Here is a 16,910-nt window from a genome sequence, read left to right as displayed (position 1 = left end):
CTCACCAAGAACAAACAGGACAAAATCCAAAGCCATCTGTTTGCAGGCAGCCAGGACATGAGAGGTCACAATCCCAGGGAGAAGGGAGCATATGGAGGTGACATTCGGTGCTGCTCTTCTCAAGGCATCTCTGAATCGTGAGCAGCCCAGGGCCCGGAGGCCGAAAACCAAGCAGAAAGTGGTAGATAAGAAGCTGAGAACTTGAGTGGGAGGTTTTGACGATCTCATGGGGCGAGGAGAAAAATTTGGAGTTCAAAATATCCAGGCGAGCAGGACCTGAGGGCCAAGATGTCTGGGAGAAGAGAAGGACAGTAGGTTGGTTGAAAATTCTGAGGCCCTTTTCCCTGAAGCCATTTCCCAATTCACGAGCATCACCCACCGGGTAGTGCAGGGCTGAGCAGAGAGTGCAGCCGAGAGAGCGGCCAGCTGAGCGGAATCATTGGCAGTAAGATGCGGCTGGGGAAACAAACTTGGAATTGAAGGTCCTCCGAAGAGCAGGGGCCCTGGAAAACAACCCCGGCCCCCAGTGAGAACCCAGGAGGGCGAGGCACTCGAGGAAGGGTGGGCAGGAAACAGAACAGCCTTCACGGAGTCTGGCGGCAGCTTCAAACCAGCTCCGCCCTGGCTGGATTAGCATGGCCTTCCCATACTCCAGTTGCCTTCCAGAAAAGCCAAAATAAATCCTCTCTGATGAAATATAACAGGAGCAGAGCCAAAAATATATCTCCATAATAGAAACAGACCCACAGGTGATCCCGATATTGGAGTTATCTGATTTTCAAATAATCGTGATTAATATGCAAAAAAATAGATGACAAGATGGAGAATTTCACCAAAGTGTTAGAATCTCTATGCAAAAGAATCAAATAGAAATTATAATGGAATGGATAGAATTTGGAAATTAAAATCCTTGAAGAATGACTAACATTCTTCCACACAGCCAGGAGGAAGGGCATCTCGGGGGCAGGTAAGTGCCCTGTGAAGCCGCGCAGGTGGCAGCCTGCAAACAGGACGGAGGGCGGGGCATGGGGCTGGCAGGGCCAGCAGCAGCATTCAGAGGAGGAAATTCAGAGAAGGCCAGTTGGAACCACATTATGTTGGAATTTGAACGTTGGATGAAGAAACTCGAATTCCGTTCTGCAAAGAGTGAGCAGTAGTTATGTTTGTCTATATCTCTGGGTTTAGCTTGCCTCAGGGTCAATTTAGAAGTTAAAAATGACATAGCATTTTAAAAAATTATTCTTTTTTAAAACACCAGGAAATACAATATCTGCACCAGTACTTAACGCATTTTTAATTGCTTCTCCATCCCTGAAGAGTTTCATCTTTTTGGCTATTTTTGTAAAACAATATAACAAGCCTACATTACAGTTTCAGACTGTAACACTGAACTTTTAAACAAATTTTGGTATTGAGCAAGACTTTTTCAGCTGGTTTATTTTGTCCTTCCTTTGCTGACCTTGTAAACGACTTAATTGCGAAATGTGGTTTGTCTCAGAGTGCCTCTTAACATTGTATTCTTTAAAATAGAGATTTTTCCATTGCACGACCAACAGACACATCTTTAACACACACCAAAGCAGGGCTCCTCGTTCCACTTACTTAGAGACATATGGTTTTCATCAGCCACTTCTCTCTTCTTGGCAGAAACCATGGCAAAGATTTAAATTTTATTTAGCAAATAGCCCACCCCCTCACACCAAGCCCCTCTTTGCTGCTCTCTCGCTTCCCCTGTGCTACGGAAGCTCACCTCTTTCTCCATTCCCAAAGAGCGCCCCACTCTCCTACTAGGCAAACCCGACTCAGTCAGACCTGGCCGTAGAGCCCTGAAGCAGGAAATCAGCCCAAAGGCCTCTGGGAGTTGGAGCAGACCAAGTGGAGTGTGAACCATCTCTTGGAAGAGAGGATTCCTGACACTAGATTGGCCAGCCAGCTGGGAGCTGGTCCTCACTGCTGCAGAGAATAGGCAGCGGAAGAAGACGGTTCAGGAATTGGAGACCACTGACATTTGGGGTGTGCTGCCCCGATGCTGATCCAGTGGGAAGCCAAGCACCACCCCTTGGCCACAGGCTCCCCACCTTCTGTTCCCACCAGGTCCCACCCCTCCTGGCATCATTGTGAGGGAGGCAAGAGGTTCTTACGTCAATCACCTTCTCAACTGGCAGCAAAGTTGGTGAGCCTCACTCCCCTGACTATCCTTCCTCTGGAGGCTGGCTGAGCCCCCACTGATGTATAAGTGGCCAGAAAGAAGTACCTGAGTGGTAGCGAGTGTGGCCCTAAACTGGGTGCTCAGGGAGCCAGGCTGTCCGGCATCCTCACCACCACCACATTTATCACAACAACTGCCCCCAAACATACCCTGAATCCATGCACGTTTCTCCACCTCCACTGCTTCACCTGGTCTCAGGCACCCTCCTCTCTTGCCTGGACCACTGCACTAGCCCCGCAGGATGTCTCTGGATTCTTCTCTGGCCTCCTCTTAGGCCATTCTCCCCACAGAGGCAGAGTGATCTGTTAAAAACATAGATCAAGATCAGGCCAGGCCCCCACTGGAAACCTCCTCAGTGGCTTTCCCCTGCACTTAAGGTGAAACGCTGACTCCTCCCAGGACCTGCGAGGCCCGGCCCGTCTCTCCAGCCTCCTCCTCAGTGACTCCCCCTCCCCTGCTACGCCCAGCCATACTGGCCTCCCTTCGGGCCCTCGGAACTCCAGCATCCTGGACCTGCAAAGGCCAGGAGCCAGCACAGCCTCAATCCCTCCAGCTCAGGGCTGCACAGCCTCTGCCCCCAGCAGGTAGGCCTGGCTCCTGGCACCATAATGAGCTCCTGCCGGAAGCTAAGATGGTCCCCTCCCAGGCCTGGGCTCTAGGTCTCTGGGCCTCATCTAGTCCACCCCCTCATTTTTCATACAAGGAGACAGAGGCCCAAATAGGGGTTGGGGGTGTCCAACAGTTGAAATGAGTTTATGGCAGAACCAGCCCAGAAGCCTATATATTGATTTGGGACATGGCTCCTTTCTCCTCCCCAGGCTGACCACAGGGACCCCCAGGGGGCAGCCCAAGCAGAAGAGAAGAGCCAGGTCTGCAGTTTGCGCAACATTTGGGAGACCAAATTCCAGCCTGACTGCATCCATCCAGGGCCCAGGATGCAGCGGAGCTCTGAATGAGACAGATGAACATTTTCTGATGCTTCCCATCAGCTCGCTGCTCCAGCGACTTGCCAGGGCTCACCATTCTTTGTTCACGTAGAATTCTAAGGGCCCTGGGTTTGAACTGCACACTGAGACCCTCGGCCACATAAAGACAGTGCCCCAGACAAGGAGCAGGGCCCCTAAGACCTTGCTGGAGGAGGGGGAAGAGGGTTTCCTATGGTTCCAGGCACCCCGTGGCTGGTCCTCCAGCTTGGGGACAGCAAGTCCTGGGAAGTAAGGGCCTGGGCTGTTTGGAGAAGGCTCTCGCATTGGGGAGGTAGGGCAGAGCTAGGGAGATGCTGACAAGGGAGGGATGGAGCCAGGGAGGGGAGGATGGATGGAACTAGGCAGGTGGGGCTGATGGAAACATCTCTGGGCTATAGTTAGACTTGAGCAGCAGGAAAGAAAAAGCTGCAATTTAAACAACAAGCAAAATTATTCTGGCCACTCCTGCCGTCTAAGGGGGTGGCATAATTCCTATCGGAAAGATGAGGAATCTTTCCATGCCGGTAGAGACTGGTAGGGGAAGGAGTTAAGACAAATAATTTGATTGTGTTAAAGGAAAAAGTAATTTCCAAGCTGGTCCTTAATGTTTTCTGGGCAGGCAGAGATTGGCCCTGAGGCAGTCTGGGTCCGGAGTGGGGATGAGCTGCTCACAGGAGAAAGGATGTTATGGGAGGCTGGCTGTGTGTGTGTGTGTGTGTGAGAGAGAGAGAGAGAGAGAGGCCTGGAAACATGGTGGTGACTGAGCCTCAAGGAGACAAGATGGCTGGGAGGGGCGTGGCCAAGGAAATATCTGATGTTCAACTTTAAGGTGTTTTCTGTGCTAAGATGCAACACAGCTCTCCCAATCATATGCAGGAAAAATGTGTCACAAATGCCCTATGCTAGGGCTACTTTGGGGAAATCAAGGAAAAGGATCTACATTTTACATTTGTCTTGACACTCGATAGAAGAAAACAGCCTCAGGGGGCAAAAAAAATTAAAAGAGAAAGGGAGAAGAGAAAGGAAGGGAGGGAGGGAGGACAGAGGGGACAGATTCAACAGAAAGAGAGTAAGAAGATTGAGAAGAAATCCCCAGAAGTATTGCAGGAAGCCCTGGGTTTCCCTCTACTGTGGGTTGAGAGTTGGGTCCATTTTGTGTTGCCTATTAAAAGGCAAGGTGACCCCATAAGGCCATAGGACTTGGGAACACCCAAAATGGTAGACATCAGGGTTTTAGTCTTGTGTGTACTTCCTAAGTGACGAGCAGGACTTGGGGAGGTTCAGAGCACTCTGTAAGGGGCACTTGAGGAGATTCTCCACCCAGAAGTCTGAACCCAGGCCTGTTCTGGTGAAGCAGGTTCCCCACTCGCCCTAACCAAGGGGATTATGGAAACCCCTGTAGGATTCGGAAGGAAGTGCGCTCACTATTCCCTTCTACACACACACACCCTCAGATCTTGATAAGGACAGGTCTGGCCCCAGTGTCTCCCTGCCCCCTTCCACTTGCAGTTTCTTAAAGCCGCTTTTAAATTATGGATCGGCTCATTAAATGGCCAGTTAAGATGACTGAGCAGTTTCATCTATATTTCAGGGCAGCCCTGGGATCCTTTTGGCCATAAATGAGGACACATTCCTTTCTCCTGTCCCTCCCACCTAGAAGCTGAAGTTATTCTGTGAACTCCCTGTGGCAGAGCCAAGTTGCATCATTCTTTATAGATGTGTAGATACCTCAAACCATATATTGCAGTGATTGAGATCCCCAAAAGGCCTCCCCAGTATCTGATCTACGAGTATCAACCTTCTATGTCAACTTCTTCAGAGAAGAGGCCATCATGTACTTTATTATAATACAACCCTTAGAGAGAAGATCCCCAGGGACACTAGTAGGGACATCTCCATCCAGAGGAGGATGCAGGGGAGGGGTCTAGAAACCATCTCAAATGTCAAGTGAATTGAAAATATTGAATCTGGGGAAGAACAAATCAGGGAGAACACACAACTGTTGGTGAGAGCTCTCACTTATCAGTAAGAGAAATGTGACAAATTAGGTTAAGCAAGAAAAAAAATTACTGGTTGATGTAAAAGGAAAGATCCCATAGACTTCAGGAATGGCTAGATCCAGTAGTTCAACAATGTCTTTGGGGTCCTTTCTGTGTCTCCTCCAACTGCCTGTTTCTGCTTGGCATTACCCATGGCAGGATCCTGTGCCTCAAACTACAGCCTTTTGACTCTGTCTCAAATATTTGGATGCCGTCTCTCAAATATTTTCTCTGCACGTGGCAAGAAGAATTCTTGGCCATCAGGAGTCCTAGATTCATATCCTACTAGTTTAGGAACATCACCAGAAAGAGTTCATCATTCCTAGCAGCTTTGTCGGAAAAGCCCTGGGCCCAACTCACTGGCCCAAACTTGAATCACAGGCCCTTCCCTGAACCAGAACTTGTGGCCAGGAGGTCAGGTGCTCCTTTTGGCCCCACCTGGGTCACTGGCTCCCTCCCTATTTTTGAGAAGATTACTGTCAGCTCTACCCAAATCACATGGAACAGGCTCCCCATAGGAAAGAGGGGTTCTGTTACTGCAGGAGAGTGGAAGAGGTGCTGGCCAGACAAAGACAGTAGATGTCCACTATAGCTGTCTACAAATTTATGAGCTATTCTGGGTTCTTTTTCTTTCAAGATAGTATAAGTTTGGTCACATCATTAGTATCCTTCAATGGCTCCACAGGGCCTGTAACTTAAAGTCCAGTTCCTTCAAATGGCTTGCAAAGCCCTCTGTGCTGCAGCCCTGGCGCCCTGCTCAGCTTCCCCTCCTGCCGCTCTCTGCCCGGCTCTCTCCACCCCCACAACGCTGTACCCAGAACCAGGCAGGCTGCAGCCTTCTGCCCAAAGCATGGGCCAGGCTCTGTCCTAATTCTCTGCACCACAGTCAAAGCCAAGTTAACAATATTGCCTGAAATCTTAGGAGGGAAAAGGGAAGTACATCCCTGAAAGTATCCTATAACTGTTCTCAGAGTGGCTCTGCTGAGAGCCTGCAGCCCTGCGCTAACTTCAAAGCCCTTTACAAGCCCGCTGCCCATGTCACCTGCCCACTGCCTCCATGTGACCAGGGATAAACCTCCTCCCACCGCCAGGCATCTCCCAACTATTGCCCTTCCTGGGAGTCCAAGTCTAAGGGAAGCCCCCCCCCCCAACCCCAGCTCCAGGAAGTAGTGTTTTACTCTCACTCACATCTGAGATCTGCCTCCCAAGCCCTCCTGTCCTGCCCCAGAATTTGCCTCTTCCATGCGTTACTGACAGTAAGGATATCAAAACAGAATACCTGTCAAGACATCTCCCGAAAGCTGGGATGATCAGGTTAAAACAGCATCCTGCGTGGGATGCCAACTCCCAGGTCCCCTTGGGCTGTGCCAGGACCATCTGGGTCATTTGCACTGTTGTTTTCTCCAGTCTAAGCTGAAGAAGTGAGCACTTCTCCCCCACATTCTTCGCCATCCCAGCTCCTTATCTTATGCAAACAGCTGATCCCAGAGTAACGCACTCCACTTTGCAAGAACACACCAATTTCAGGCATAGGGTAATCTGATTCCAAATTAGGCGATGGTGGTGCTCTAAATAAAACAATGCTCAGAGGCGGAATTCTACAAATCCATTCAATGTATATTAACATTTCAGACTAATAAATCTCCTTTAGGGCTCCATCAGTGCTTTGCCATCCTCACCAGGAATGATAGGTAGGTCCTTGCTTTATATTAGCATAGCTAAGAGGGCCAACTTGAGTGAGAACATTCCAAAACAAAGGAAGAGCTTCCATAAAGCAAATTTTAGTCTTCATCCTAAAAGTCAGACAACTTGTAATCCTCAAATGGCATTTTTTTCCCAGTTTTTCAAAAAACAAACTTATTATAAACTCACTATAAAGTAATTTTATAATTCTAGGACAAATGACAACAAGGAAGGATATTGAGTGAAGGCTGATTTCAGAGTTTTGTCACGGGAGACCAGACATCCAATCAAAACCAAAAACTAATCAGACATGGGAATTTCCCAAACCTTCTCCAAACAGCAAAATGTCGCATGATCCTTTAAAATTTTGTGTTAAAATATCGCTAAGCTCAATAGCAAGAGAAAGAAAAATTCTGGGCATTAGAAATGAAACATAAACCTATAACCACAGAAGGGCAGAAGGGGCAAACCCCAAAAAGAGTAGGAGGAAGCAATAGTGAAATCACCCCATAAGAGGCCTTAATAACTCAGAGCACTTACAGGCCTCTTGTGAAAAATAACCCCTGTTGAAGATGAGCTCACAGAGAAAAATTATAAAATATATGGAGAAGTCTAACGCCAAGATAAACATTCCACTAACCCAACGAACGGAATAATTTACGCTAGAGGAACTGGAGACTAAAAGATGATCTGAAAAGGGCCTTCAGTTTGATTAATAGTTTAAAGAGATGAAGAAAGGCCCATATAATGAGAGTAGAAAATTATAAAATAAGGACAAGAGGATTTGCAATCTCTGACTATAATTGTGGGTTTTTCTATTTCTCTTTGCTTCGTGTATTTTGAAGCTTTCTTGTTAGGTTCATTTACCTAGTTCATTTAGGATTACTGTGTTCTCTTGATGAATTGATCCTTTTATCACTATGAAATGACCTTCTTTATCCTTGGAAAAATTCTTTGCTCTGAAATCTTCTTTGTATGATATTAATATATCCCCTCCAGCTTCCTTTTGATTAGTATTAGCATGGTATACATGTATCCAACCTTTCACTTTTAACCTATTTATGACTTTATTTGAAGTCGGTTTCTTGTAAGCGGTCTATAGTTAGATCTTGCTTTTTAAAATAAATCCAATTTCATAATCTATGCCTTTTAATTGAGGTGTTTTGACTGTTTACATTTAATGCAATTGTTGATGTGGTTGAGTTTAAATCTACCATTTTGCTATTTGTTGTTCTATGTGTCTCATCTGTTCTTTGTTCTTCCTTTCCTCTTTTTTGAGTTACTAATGTGTTTCATGACTCTATTTTATCATAGGTCTACTTTATTCATAAGATATAGTATAATATTCATTTTATCATAGGTCTACCTCATTCTTCTTGACCTCAGTATAGTATTCCATAGTATGGATGTACCATAGCTTATTTATCTATCAATAGAAATTTAAATATTTTTTCAATTTGTAATCATTACAAAAAATAATGCAATTAACATCTTTCTGCATGCCTCTTTGTGCCTCTGTGATTATTTCTGTGGGATGAAGTCTCAGAAGTGAAACTTCTAGGTCAAAGGATAAGAGTTTTTTCATTTTGATAGTCTACGAAGTTGCCCTCCAAAAAAGCTGTATTAATTTTTTCTCCCAACAAATGGCAGTTCCCTACATCCTTGCCAACCATGGATAGAATTAATCTTCTTTATTATTTTTTTGACATTCTATTGGAGGAAGTCATCAGTTACTGTTGTTTTTAATTTGCATGTCTCTGGTTTCTGATGATATTAAATATACTGACATATATTTATTGGCCATTTGTACTTCTTCTGTGAATTATCTATTATAATGGGCTGAACTGAGTCCCCCACCAAATCATGTGTTGAGGTCCTAACCCCCAGCATGTCAGGTGTGACTATGTTTGGAGACAGGGCATTTAAAGCAGTAACTAAGGCGAAATGAGGTCATGTGGTGGCCCTTAATCCAAGGTCACTTGTGTTCTTACAAGAAGAGGAAATTAGGACACAGACTTGTGCATGTGCAGAAGAAAGACCAAGTGTGGACGCAGTGAGAAGGCAGACATCTACAAGCCAAGGAAACGGATCTCAGAAGAAACCAAAACTGCCAACACCTTAACCTTGGACTTCCAGCCTCTAGAACTGTGAGAAAATAAATTTCTGTTATTTAAGCCACACAGTCTGTGGTATTTTCTTATGGCAGCTCTAACAAACTAATACACATATTCATATATATTGCCTATTAGTCTCCTGGATTATTTAACTTTTTCTGATTGCTTTATAGGAGTTCATTATATAAAATCAATAGCATTTATATATCAATTCTAATAATTGATATTAATTATGATCAATAATTATATCAATAATAATAATATCAATTACAATAATAATATCAATTATAACATATAATTTATCATTCAAACCAAGACACTTTTGAGAATGACAAATACTACATCAGATGGAACATCAGGACAATAGGTACAAACCAAAACTAACCTGAGAAAACTAGAATGTATGGCCACTGTACTATCATCTGTTATATTTGCTGCCAAATTTTTCTCCAAGTATGTTAATTACTTTTAAATTTTTTAGTAGACTTTATGTTTTAGAGCAGTTTTAGGTTTATTGGAAAATTGAGCAGAAAGTTCCCCTATTCTTAACATCTTGCATTAGTGTGGTAATTTGTTACAATTGATGAACCAATATTGATATATTATTAACTGAAGTCCCTAGTTTACATTAGGGTTGGCTCTCTGTGTTGTACAGTTCTATGAGTTTTGACAAATGCATAATGTCATGTAGTCACGATTACTGTATCATACAGAAGAGTTTCATTGCCCTAAAAATACCCTGTGCTCCATCTATTCGTCCCTCCCTTCCTCTCCAAGAACCCGTGGAAACCACCGACTTTTTTACCATCTCTATAGTTTTGCCCTTTCCAGAATATCGTATAGTTGGAATCATACAGTATGTAGCCTTTTCAGACTGGCTTCTTTCACTTAACGATATGCATTTAATGTCCGTTCATGGCTTAATAGCGCCTTTCTTTTTATTGTCTTCTCTGTTGAAGTGTCTGTTAAGATTTTTTGTCCATTTTTTTAATTGGGTTGTTTGTTTTCTTTTTGTTGAGTTTTAAGAGTTCTTTGTATATTTTGGATACAAGTCCTTTATGAGAGATGTCTTTTGCAAAGATTTTCTCCCAGCCTGTGGCTTGTTTTAAGGATACTCTTAACAGTATCCTTCACTGAGCAGAAGTTTTTAATTTTAATGAAGTCCAACTTAGCAAATTTTTCTTTCATGGATTGGTGTTGTATCTAAAATATCATTGCCAAACCCAAGGTCACCTAGATTTTCTCTTATGTTATCTTCTAGCAATTTTATAATTTTGTATTTTATGTTTAGGTTTTTGATCCATTTTGAGTTAATTTCTGTGAAAAGTGTGAGATCTCTGTCTAGGTTCATTGTTGTTGCCTGTGTATGTCCAATTGTTCCAGCACCATTTGTTCAAAAGACTATCCTTTCTCCATTGTATTTCCTTTGCTCCTTTGTCAAAGTCTACTTGACTATATCTGTGTGGGTCTATTTGTAGTCTCTTTATTCTGTTCCACTGATCTGTTCATTCTTTCATCAATACCATGCTGTCTTGATCACTGTAGCTTTACAGTAAGTCTTGTAGTCAAGCAGTATCAGTCCTCCAACTTTGTTCTTTAGTATTGTGTTGGCTATTCTGGGTCTTTTGCTTTTCCAAATAAGCTTCAGAATCAGTTTGTTGATATACACAAATAACTTGATGGGATTTTTTTTATTGAGATTGCATTGAATCTGTAGATCAAGTTGAGAAGAAGCAACATCTTAACAATTTTAAGACTTCCTATCCATGAACATGGAATATTTCTCCATTTACTTCAATATTCTTTGATTTCTTTCATCACAGTCTTGTAGTTTTCTTCACATATATCACATAACATATTTTGTTAGATTTATACCTAAGTCTGTCTGTCTTTTTTGTTTTTTCTTTTTGGTGCTAATGTAAATGGTGTTGTGTTTTTAATGTCAAATTTTAATTATTCATTGGTGGTATATAGGAAAGTAATTAACTTTTGTATATTAACTTTGTATCCTGCAACCTTGCTACAATCATTAGTTCCAGGAGTCTTTTGTTGATTCTTTGTGATCTTTTACACAAACAATCATGTTGTTTGCAAACAAAGACAGTTTTATTTCTTCCTTCCCATTCTACACATCTTTTATTTCCTTTTCTTGCCCTATTGCCTTAGCTAGGTCATTCAGCACAATGCTGAATAGGACTGGTGAGAGGGGACACCCTTGTCTTGTTCATAAGCTTAGAGGAAAAGCATCTAGTTTCTCACCATTGTGTGTTAGTGTCCATTACTTTTTTAAAACAAGGAAATAAATAAAAACTAATTTAAAATATGTCCCTATGTTTTCTAGATTTTGTGTTTTGCTTAAAAAGTCCTTCCCTATTCCAAAGTTATAGAAATATGTCCCTGTATTTTCTTTATTTTCTTCTAATCATTGTATAGGTTTGTTTTTTACCTGTACCTCTTTAATCCATCTAAAGCTTATTTTGTATGTGGTGTGAGGTAGGAGTCTGTGGTAGATAGATGCTATATATTGGCTAGGTCAAAATTCACATCAGTGCCCTTCTGGTGTGTCTTGCTATATTGCAGAAACTCCCTTGAAGCTAAGATTCCAGATGTAGTGGAGATTCCCCTGGTTGGATGCCTTCAGGATCTGCCACAGCGCTAAGCCAATGACTGAGCATGGAGAGGATCTAGGGCATAGCCATTTCTTCCCCACACAGAGGGACTCCTCTATGGGCAGTCTCTGCAGAGGCCTAGACTTTCTCAAAGCTGCATCACAGTCTGAGGCTTTTTCTACCCAATCTTCTTCCTTCTTTCTTTCCTTTCACAGGTGTCAGACCTATATCACAATCTGAAGACTTTCCCTGCTGCTCCTGCCCCTTCTCCTCTTTATCTTTCACAGGCATTGCCCTGACAAATCTCCTGCCCTTCTAACTCCATCTTGGTGTCTGCTTCATCTTAGAAGACCTAAGCAGATACAACTCCCATGAAGCTTTGAGTTATATGGAGAAAAAGGCAGCATAGCCTCCATTTTCCTAGCATAGATCTTGGCAGAGGTGGTGTGGTTTTGGAACAGCACCCGTGGCAAAAACTTCCTACTGTCTGGCAGCTTCCAGACTGTAGCAACATCTCCTTCAGTGGCTCAGTTCTGCACTGTGACTTTGGAAGTTGTTCTGGTAAGTTCAACCTAAAATCTTTTTCTCTAACACTCCCTCCAATTCTGGCAGCTATACATATCTTCCATAAATTCCTGTCTGATTAAAATAGCTTAAATGAATTTTCTTTTCAGGAAGTATAACCATCATGAATATAACATCTAACAATTTTTTCCCAAGTGGGTAATCTATTGTCCCCAAACAATTCTTAGACAGTCAATCCTTTCCTTGTGATTTAAAATGCCTTTTTAACATATACTAGATTTCCACGGATCTATTTCTTTACTGTGTTCCATTGTTTGGATTATCTGTTCCTACACCAATATCACTCTCTATCGACCACTTTCTAGTAAATATTTACATGTGGAAGAGCTGTTTCCCCATCATTGTTCTTACTGTGTCAAAATTTGCCTGGCTATTCCTGTGCATTTTTTTCTTCTAGATGACTTTTAGAATTAGCTGGTAAAGTTCTATTTTTAAAACTCTTACTAAGTTTTTATTGGACTTTCACCGCCCTTATAGATCAATTTTGGGAGAATTTATGTCTCTACAATATTGTGTCTTTACCAGGACCCATTTATATTGGGAACTGGCTAACTTCAGGGAGTGGGCCTGAAGCTTGAAGGCACAGGACCATACCAAGCTAAGGCACTTGGCAAAGAGTAGCTCATTGGCATCTTAGAGCAAGGGAGGTTTTGCAAAATGATGAGAATGCAAGCCAGGCCACCTGGAGTTAAGAAGTAGTTTGATGACAATACACTGGAAGATAAATAACCATCTTACATGTAAAAGAAAGAACTTTAGGCCACATGCTGTGGCTGAGGAAGGGACTCTGGAGTCATGAACTTTTCCATAAGGAGGGTATGTCCATGTGCTGAAGTAACCCAAAGGCCCCCAAATTTTGGGCGGCATCAAGATAAGATGAGAGGGAACGACACTGAAGGCTCCAGAGAACTTGGAGCCAAGGGAGCATGGAGGAAAAGATCTGGTTTCTGGTTCCTTGGAGACCAGGGTAACTGAGGGCAAACTTGGCAGATGCTATGAGAGAATGAGGTGGGACGGGGAAGGGAGGAGAGCCTTCTTGGATAGTCAGGAAAAGAGGGATCAGCCTTGGAAGAGGCTGGAGGTAGGCTGGAATGAGGTTTACAGAGTCAAGGCATCCCTATGCAAGATTCCCCTGCAACGGTGACCACAGATTAGTCCTGTGTCCAGTTGGGGAGGTTCCTTTCATCAGCCCTCCCCTGCAGGGAGAAGCTCCACTTCTCAGCACCACTGGCTTGCATGTGTATTGTTTTTGCTAACTTATTTCAAGTGGGGGTCCTTGGGGGTTATGTCTCCTTCCCAGGGCCAGAGCTTCAGGCACTGGCTGGGGGCAGACGAAGTGTCAGAGAAGGCAGGGAGCTACCCCGGGGCCTACTCAGAGCTCTCCTACTAGAATGCTCTCCAGAGGTCTTCTGGACTGACCCAAGGTCTTCTGGAGCCTTTTGGGTCCCTGCAGCTTCTGCTGAGCTAAAAATCTGGATAGCACTTCAGAGTTTATATTCATTATCTCACTTGATCTACTAAACATACTCTGATTTAAGTGCGGCTATAATTACTGGTGGAGAAACTAAGGCACAAAGAGGTTATTTGACTCACTAGAAGGCACAAAGCTACCAAGTAACAGAGCCAGTTATTCATTCATTCAGCATTTCCTGAGGGCCTACCGTGTGCTCAACTGTCTGGAGACCCAGAGCTGAAAGGACCTCTCCGCAGTCACCATGGAGCACCCAGGCTAGTGGGCAGACAGGCTCAGGAACAGGCAATTCCAAAGCAATATTATCGCCTCAGTGGTGGTCTGTACTGATCCAGACGTTACACAGGAGAAGGCCCCCAGGATGGCCTGGGAGAGTCTCCACAGACATAGAGACAGCATTTGAGCTGAGACTTGAAGATGACTAAGAATTTTCCAGGGAGAAAAGTGGGGAGATTGTATTCCAGGAAGGAACAGCATGGGCAGAGGTACCCAGGCGTGAGGGGATGCAGTGCTCAGGGAAGCGTCAGATTGTTCTGGATCACTGAATCACACACGGCAAGGGGCAGGGGAGGTGGAGGAGATATAGGGACTGACAGGCTGGAGGGCCACTCAGTCATGGCCAGGCACTAGCCTAAGCACATAATGACTCACAGGATCTTTCCCTTATCTAGGCTGGGACCCTCTGAGCATCACTTATACTCCAGAGCCACCGCAGGATCAGGCTGAGGCCGCCCTCTGCGGGACCTGTCTGCGTCCCAGCCTGGCCTCCTGCCTTCCCTGCCTGCCTCTCTGTCCCTAGTGCTTCCCCTGGGAGCACTTCCTTAACACATCCTCATCTCAAGGACCGCTCCCCCCCAAACACCTGCTTTATTATTTTCCATCACTTACGGCTACTCAACTCTGTGCCCTGTTTTTATTTCTTCACTGTTTGTCCCCTCCCACCAGAATATACACTCCCTGAGGGCAGGAACCTGACCTGTTTTACTCACTTGTGCCTTCTCATACCTGCAATGGTGTCTTGCACGTAGTGGTTACCCAAAAGATATTTTCCTGAATAAATTATCTCAATTAATTTTCACAAGGACCCTGTGAGGTAAAAACTGTCATCCCATTCTACAAATGAGGAAACAGTTTAAGTTTAATAACTTGCCTAGCTCACACAGACAGTGCACGGCACAGCCAGTTCCAAACTGCCTGTGTGACTCCAAACCAAAGCTGCAGCTTTTAAACCCAGGCCCATGCTTGCAATTTCCAGAATATTCCAGGCTATTTCACACCTCTTTGGTGTTACTGAAGCTGCTTCTTTTGCAAAGCAATATTCTTCCTACTCCCCACCCCACCCCCCAGTTGACTGCCACAGTGCCCTTTGAGCCCCTCTGGTCCCTGGATAGACTCCTGGTGGCTCTTTCTCATGTGTGTTTTCTCTTTCTCTTCTGTGAAATTCTTTAGGATAAACTTTGCCTTATTCATCTTTGCTTCCTTAGCACCGCATTGGGGCCTGGCAGAAGGCTAGCAATCTGTGAATGTCTGTTGAATAGAAGGAAGCCAGGGAGGGAGGGAGGGAGGGAGGGAGGGAGGGAAGGAGGATATGAGCAGGGTCATGGAGATTATGGAGCTGGATCCAGCCTTGACCTGTCAATGCCAGCGTTCTGTTGCCCACAGGGGCCCAAAGATCTGCCCGTGGGAGCCTCTGGCTCCTAAATGTTTGCTGATTGACAAAATGTCACTGACTTACATTTATAAGTACTTCAGCATGTACGAGACAGTTTCACATAACATGGTGGTATAGGCAGAACAGATAACGTTATTTTTGCATCCCCTCTCCCCAGAATGGACACACAGTGGTCTCCCCAGTAGCCATCCTATTCCCTCTCCACAGGGGATCAGCCATGCTGTCTGCACAGGATAATCCCACCCCACTTCAGGGGTCTAAAGGCAGTTTGGTCCAGTGGAGAGAGATGTAGATGGGAAATCCAGAGATCTGGGATCCAAATTCCAGTTCAGCCATAAGTGGCTGAGTGACCTTGGGTATGTCCTTCCTCTCTCCAGGCCTCAGTTTCCTTGTCTGTGACACGAAGGACCTGAACTGTCAACAGATGATCTCTAACGTCCCTTCTGGTTCTAGGATCCCTGTATTTCTGAGACTCTAAATTGCTTGGTCTGTGGGAGGGCAGCTCAGGGTAACGGCCAGGGCCCTGGATGAGGAGCATAAATATCTGGGTTCAGACCCAGGCTCACCTCTTACCACTTCTGTTTTCAATCACCTAGCCCCTGAGGGCCTGCCTCAATGTCTTCCTCCATATGATGGAAGAAAATTATTCTTGCCCAAATTACTTTCCTGAGTGAATAAAGGGATAAAACATGGTAAGGATGAAGAAAAGGTAAACCATTTATGTTGCTAATCATTTGTGAGCATGTGCTCCAGTCTAGGCATTGCAGTAAGAACTTGACATACTTTATCTGATTCAATAGTCAGTGCTGTCAAGTGAGAAGCATACAGGGTGGTGTTCCGGGAAATGCTTAACAATTGGCTCTCCGGGAAGAGAAGCCCTGACTGTAGCATTTGCTCATTTCTCTGGTGTAAATACTTCGCCAGGGTGCATTTCAAGCTAATCAACCTCGTGTGACTGAATGTGGAGTTGGAAAGAACTGCACACAGTTGGCTTGCAGGAGCCGAAGGAGCCAGCTTCAGCGCATCACTGTATCCACTTTATTTATAAGAAAGCCCAGATTCGGAAACTGGCCCAAATTCACAGCTAGCAGGGTGGGATTGAAACCCAGGCCTGATTGCCTAAATGCTCAACGTCCCTTCCTGTGTGTCACAGTAACGCTCTCTGCTGCGGCGGCCCGGGGCCATCTGTGCTCAGGAGATTGAACTTAAAACCAGAAGACGTGCGTTTGGAGCCTGGCTCAACCACTTTCCAGCCGTGAGACTTGGAGGCACCGTTAGCTTCTCTTAGCCTAAGACCTCAGTCTCTGCATCCGTTAAGTGAGAGTGAGCACACAACACACATGGTTTCTCTGTGGCTCCAATGAACACGGCTGTGCTTGGTGACAGAAAAGTTCGGTCTTTAAGCAAAAGCAACGGGGCCACCGTAGGACAACAGGGAGTTGCTGCGCACACAGGGAGCCTATGTGCTCTGAGGACACTGCTTCCCGCAGGCCTTGGGGTGCCCATCCCGCCTCCTTTTGCCTGAGGGTCTGTAGCCAAAAGCAGGTGGAAGCATCCCCAGGC

The 16,910-nt window shown here is 44.7% G+C and overlaps 1 protein-coding gene across 2 annotated transcripts in view; it reads right to left on the bottom strand.

Annotated features, from left to right (window-relative positions):
* CIB4 (calcium and integrin binding family member 4) overlaps positions 1–16,910 on the bottom strand; it is a 99,072-nt gene that overhangs the window by 62,164 nt on the left and 19,998 nt on the right. For both annotated transcript variants that reach the window (XM_070573090.1, XM_070573091.1), the window contains exon 2: positions 2,359–2,511. In XM_070573090.1, coding sequence (XP_070429191.1) covers positions 2,359–2,369 — 11 coding nt within the window. In that variant the 5' untranslated portion in view covers positions 2,370–2,511. The remainder of the gene's footprint in view (positions 1–2,358; positions 2,512–16,910) is intronic.

The sequence above is a fragment of the Equus przewalskii genome, chromosome 14 (assembly GCF_037783145.1).
Source record: "Equus przewalskii isolate Varuska chromosome 14, EquPr2, whole genome shotgun sequence".
Taxonomy (NCBI): domain Eukaryota; kingdom Metazoa; phylum Chordata; class Mammalia; order Perissodactyla; family Equidae; genus Equus; species Equus przewalskii.
Note: the sequence above shows the minus strand (reverse complement) of the source record. Positions and strands in the feature narration are given on the sequence as shown.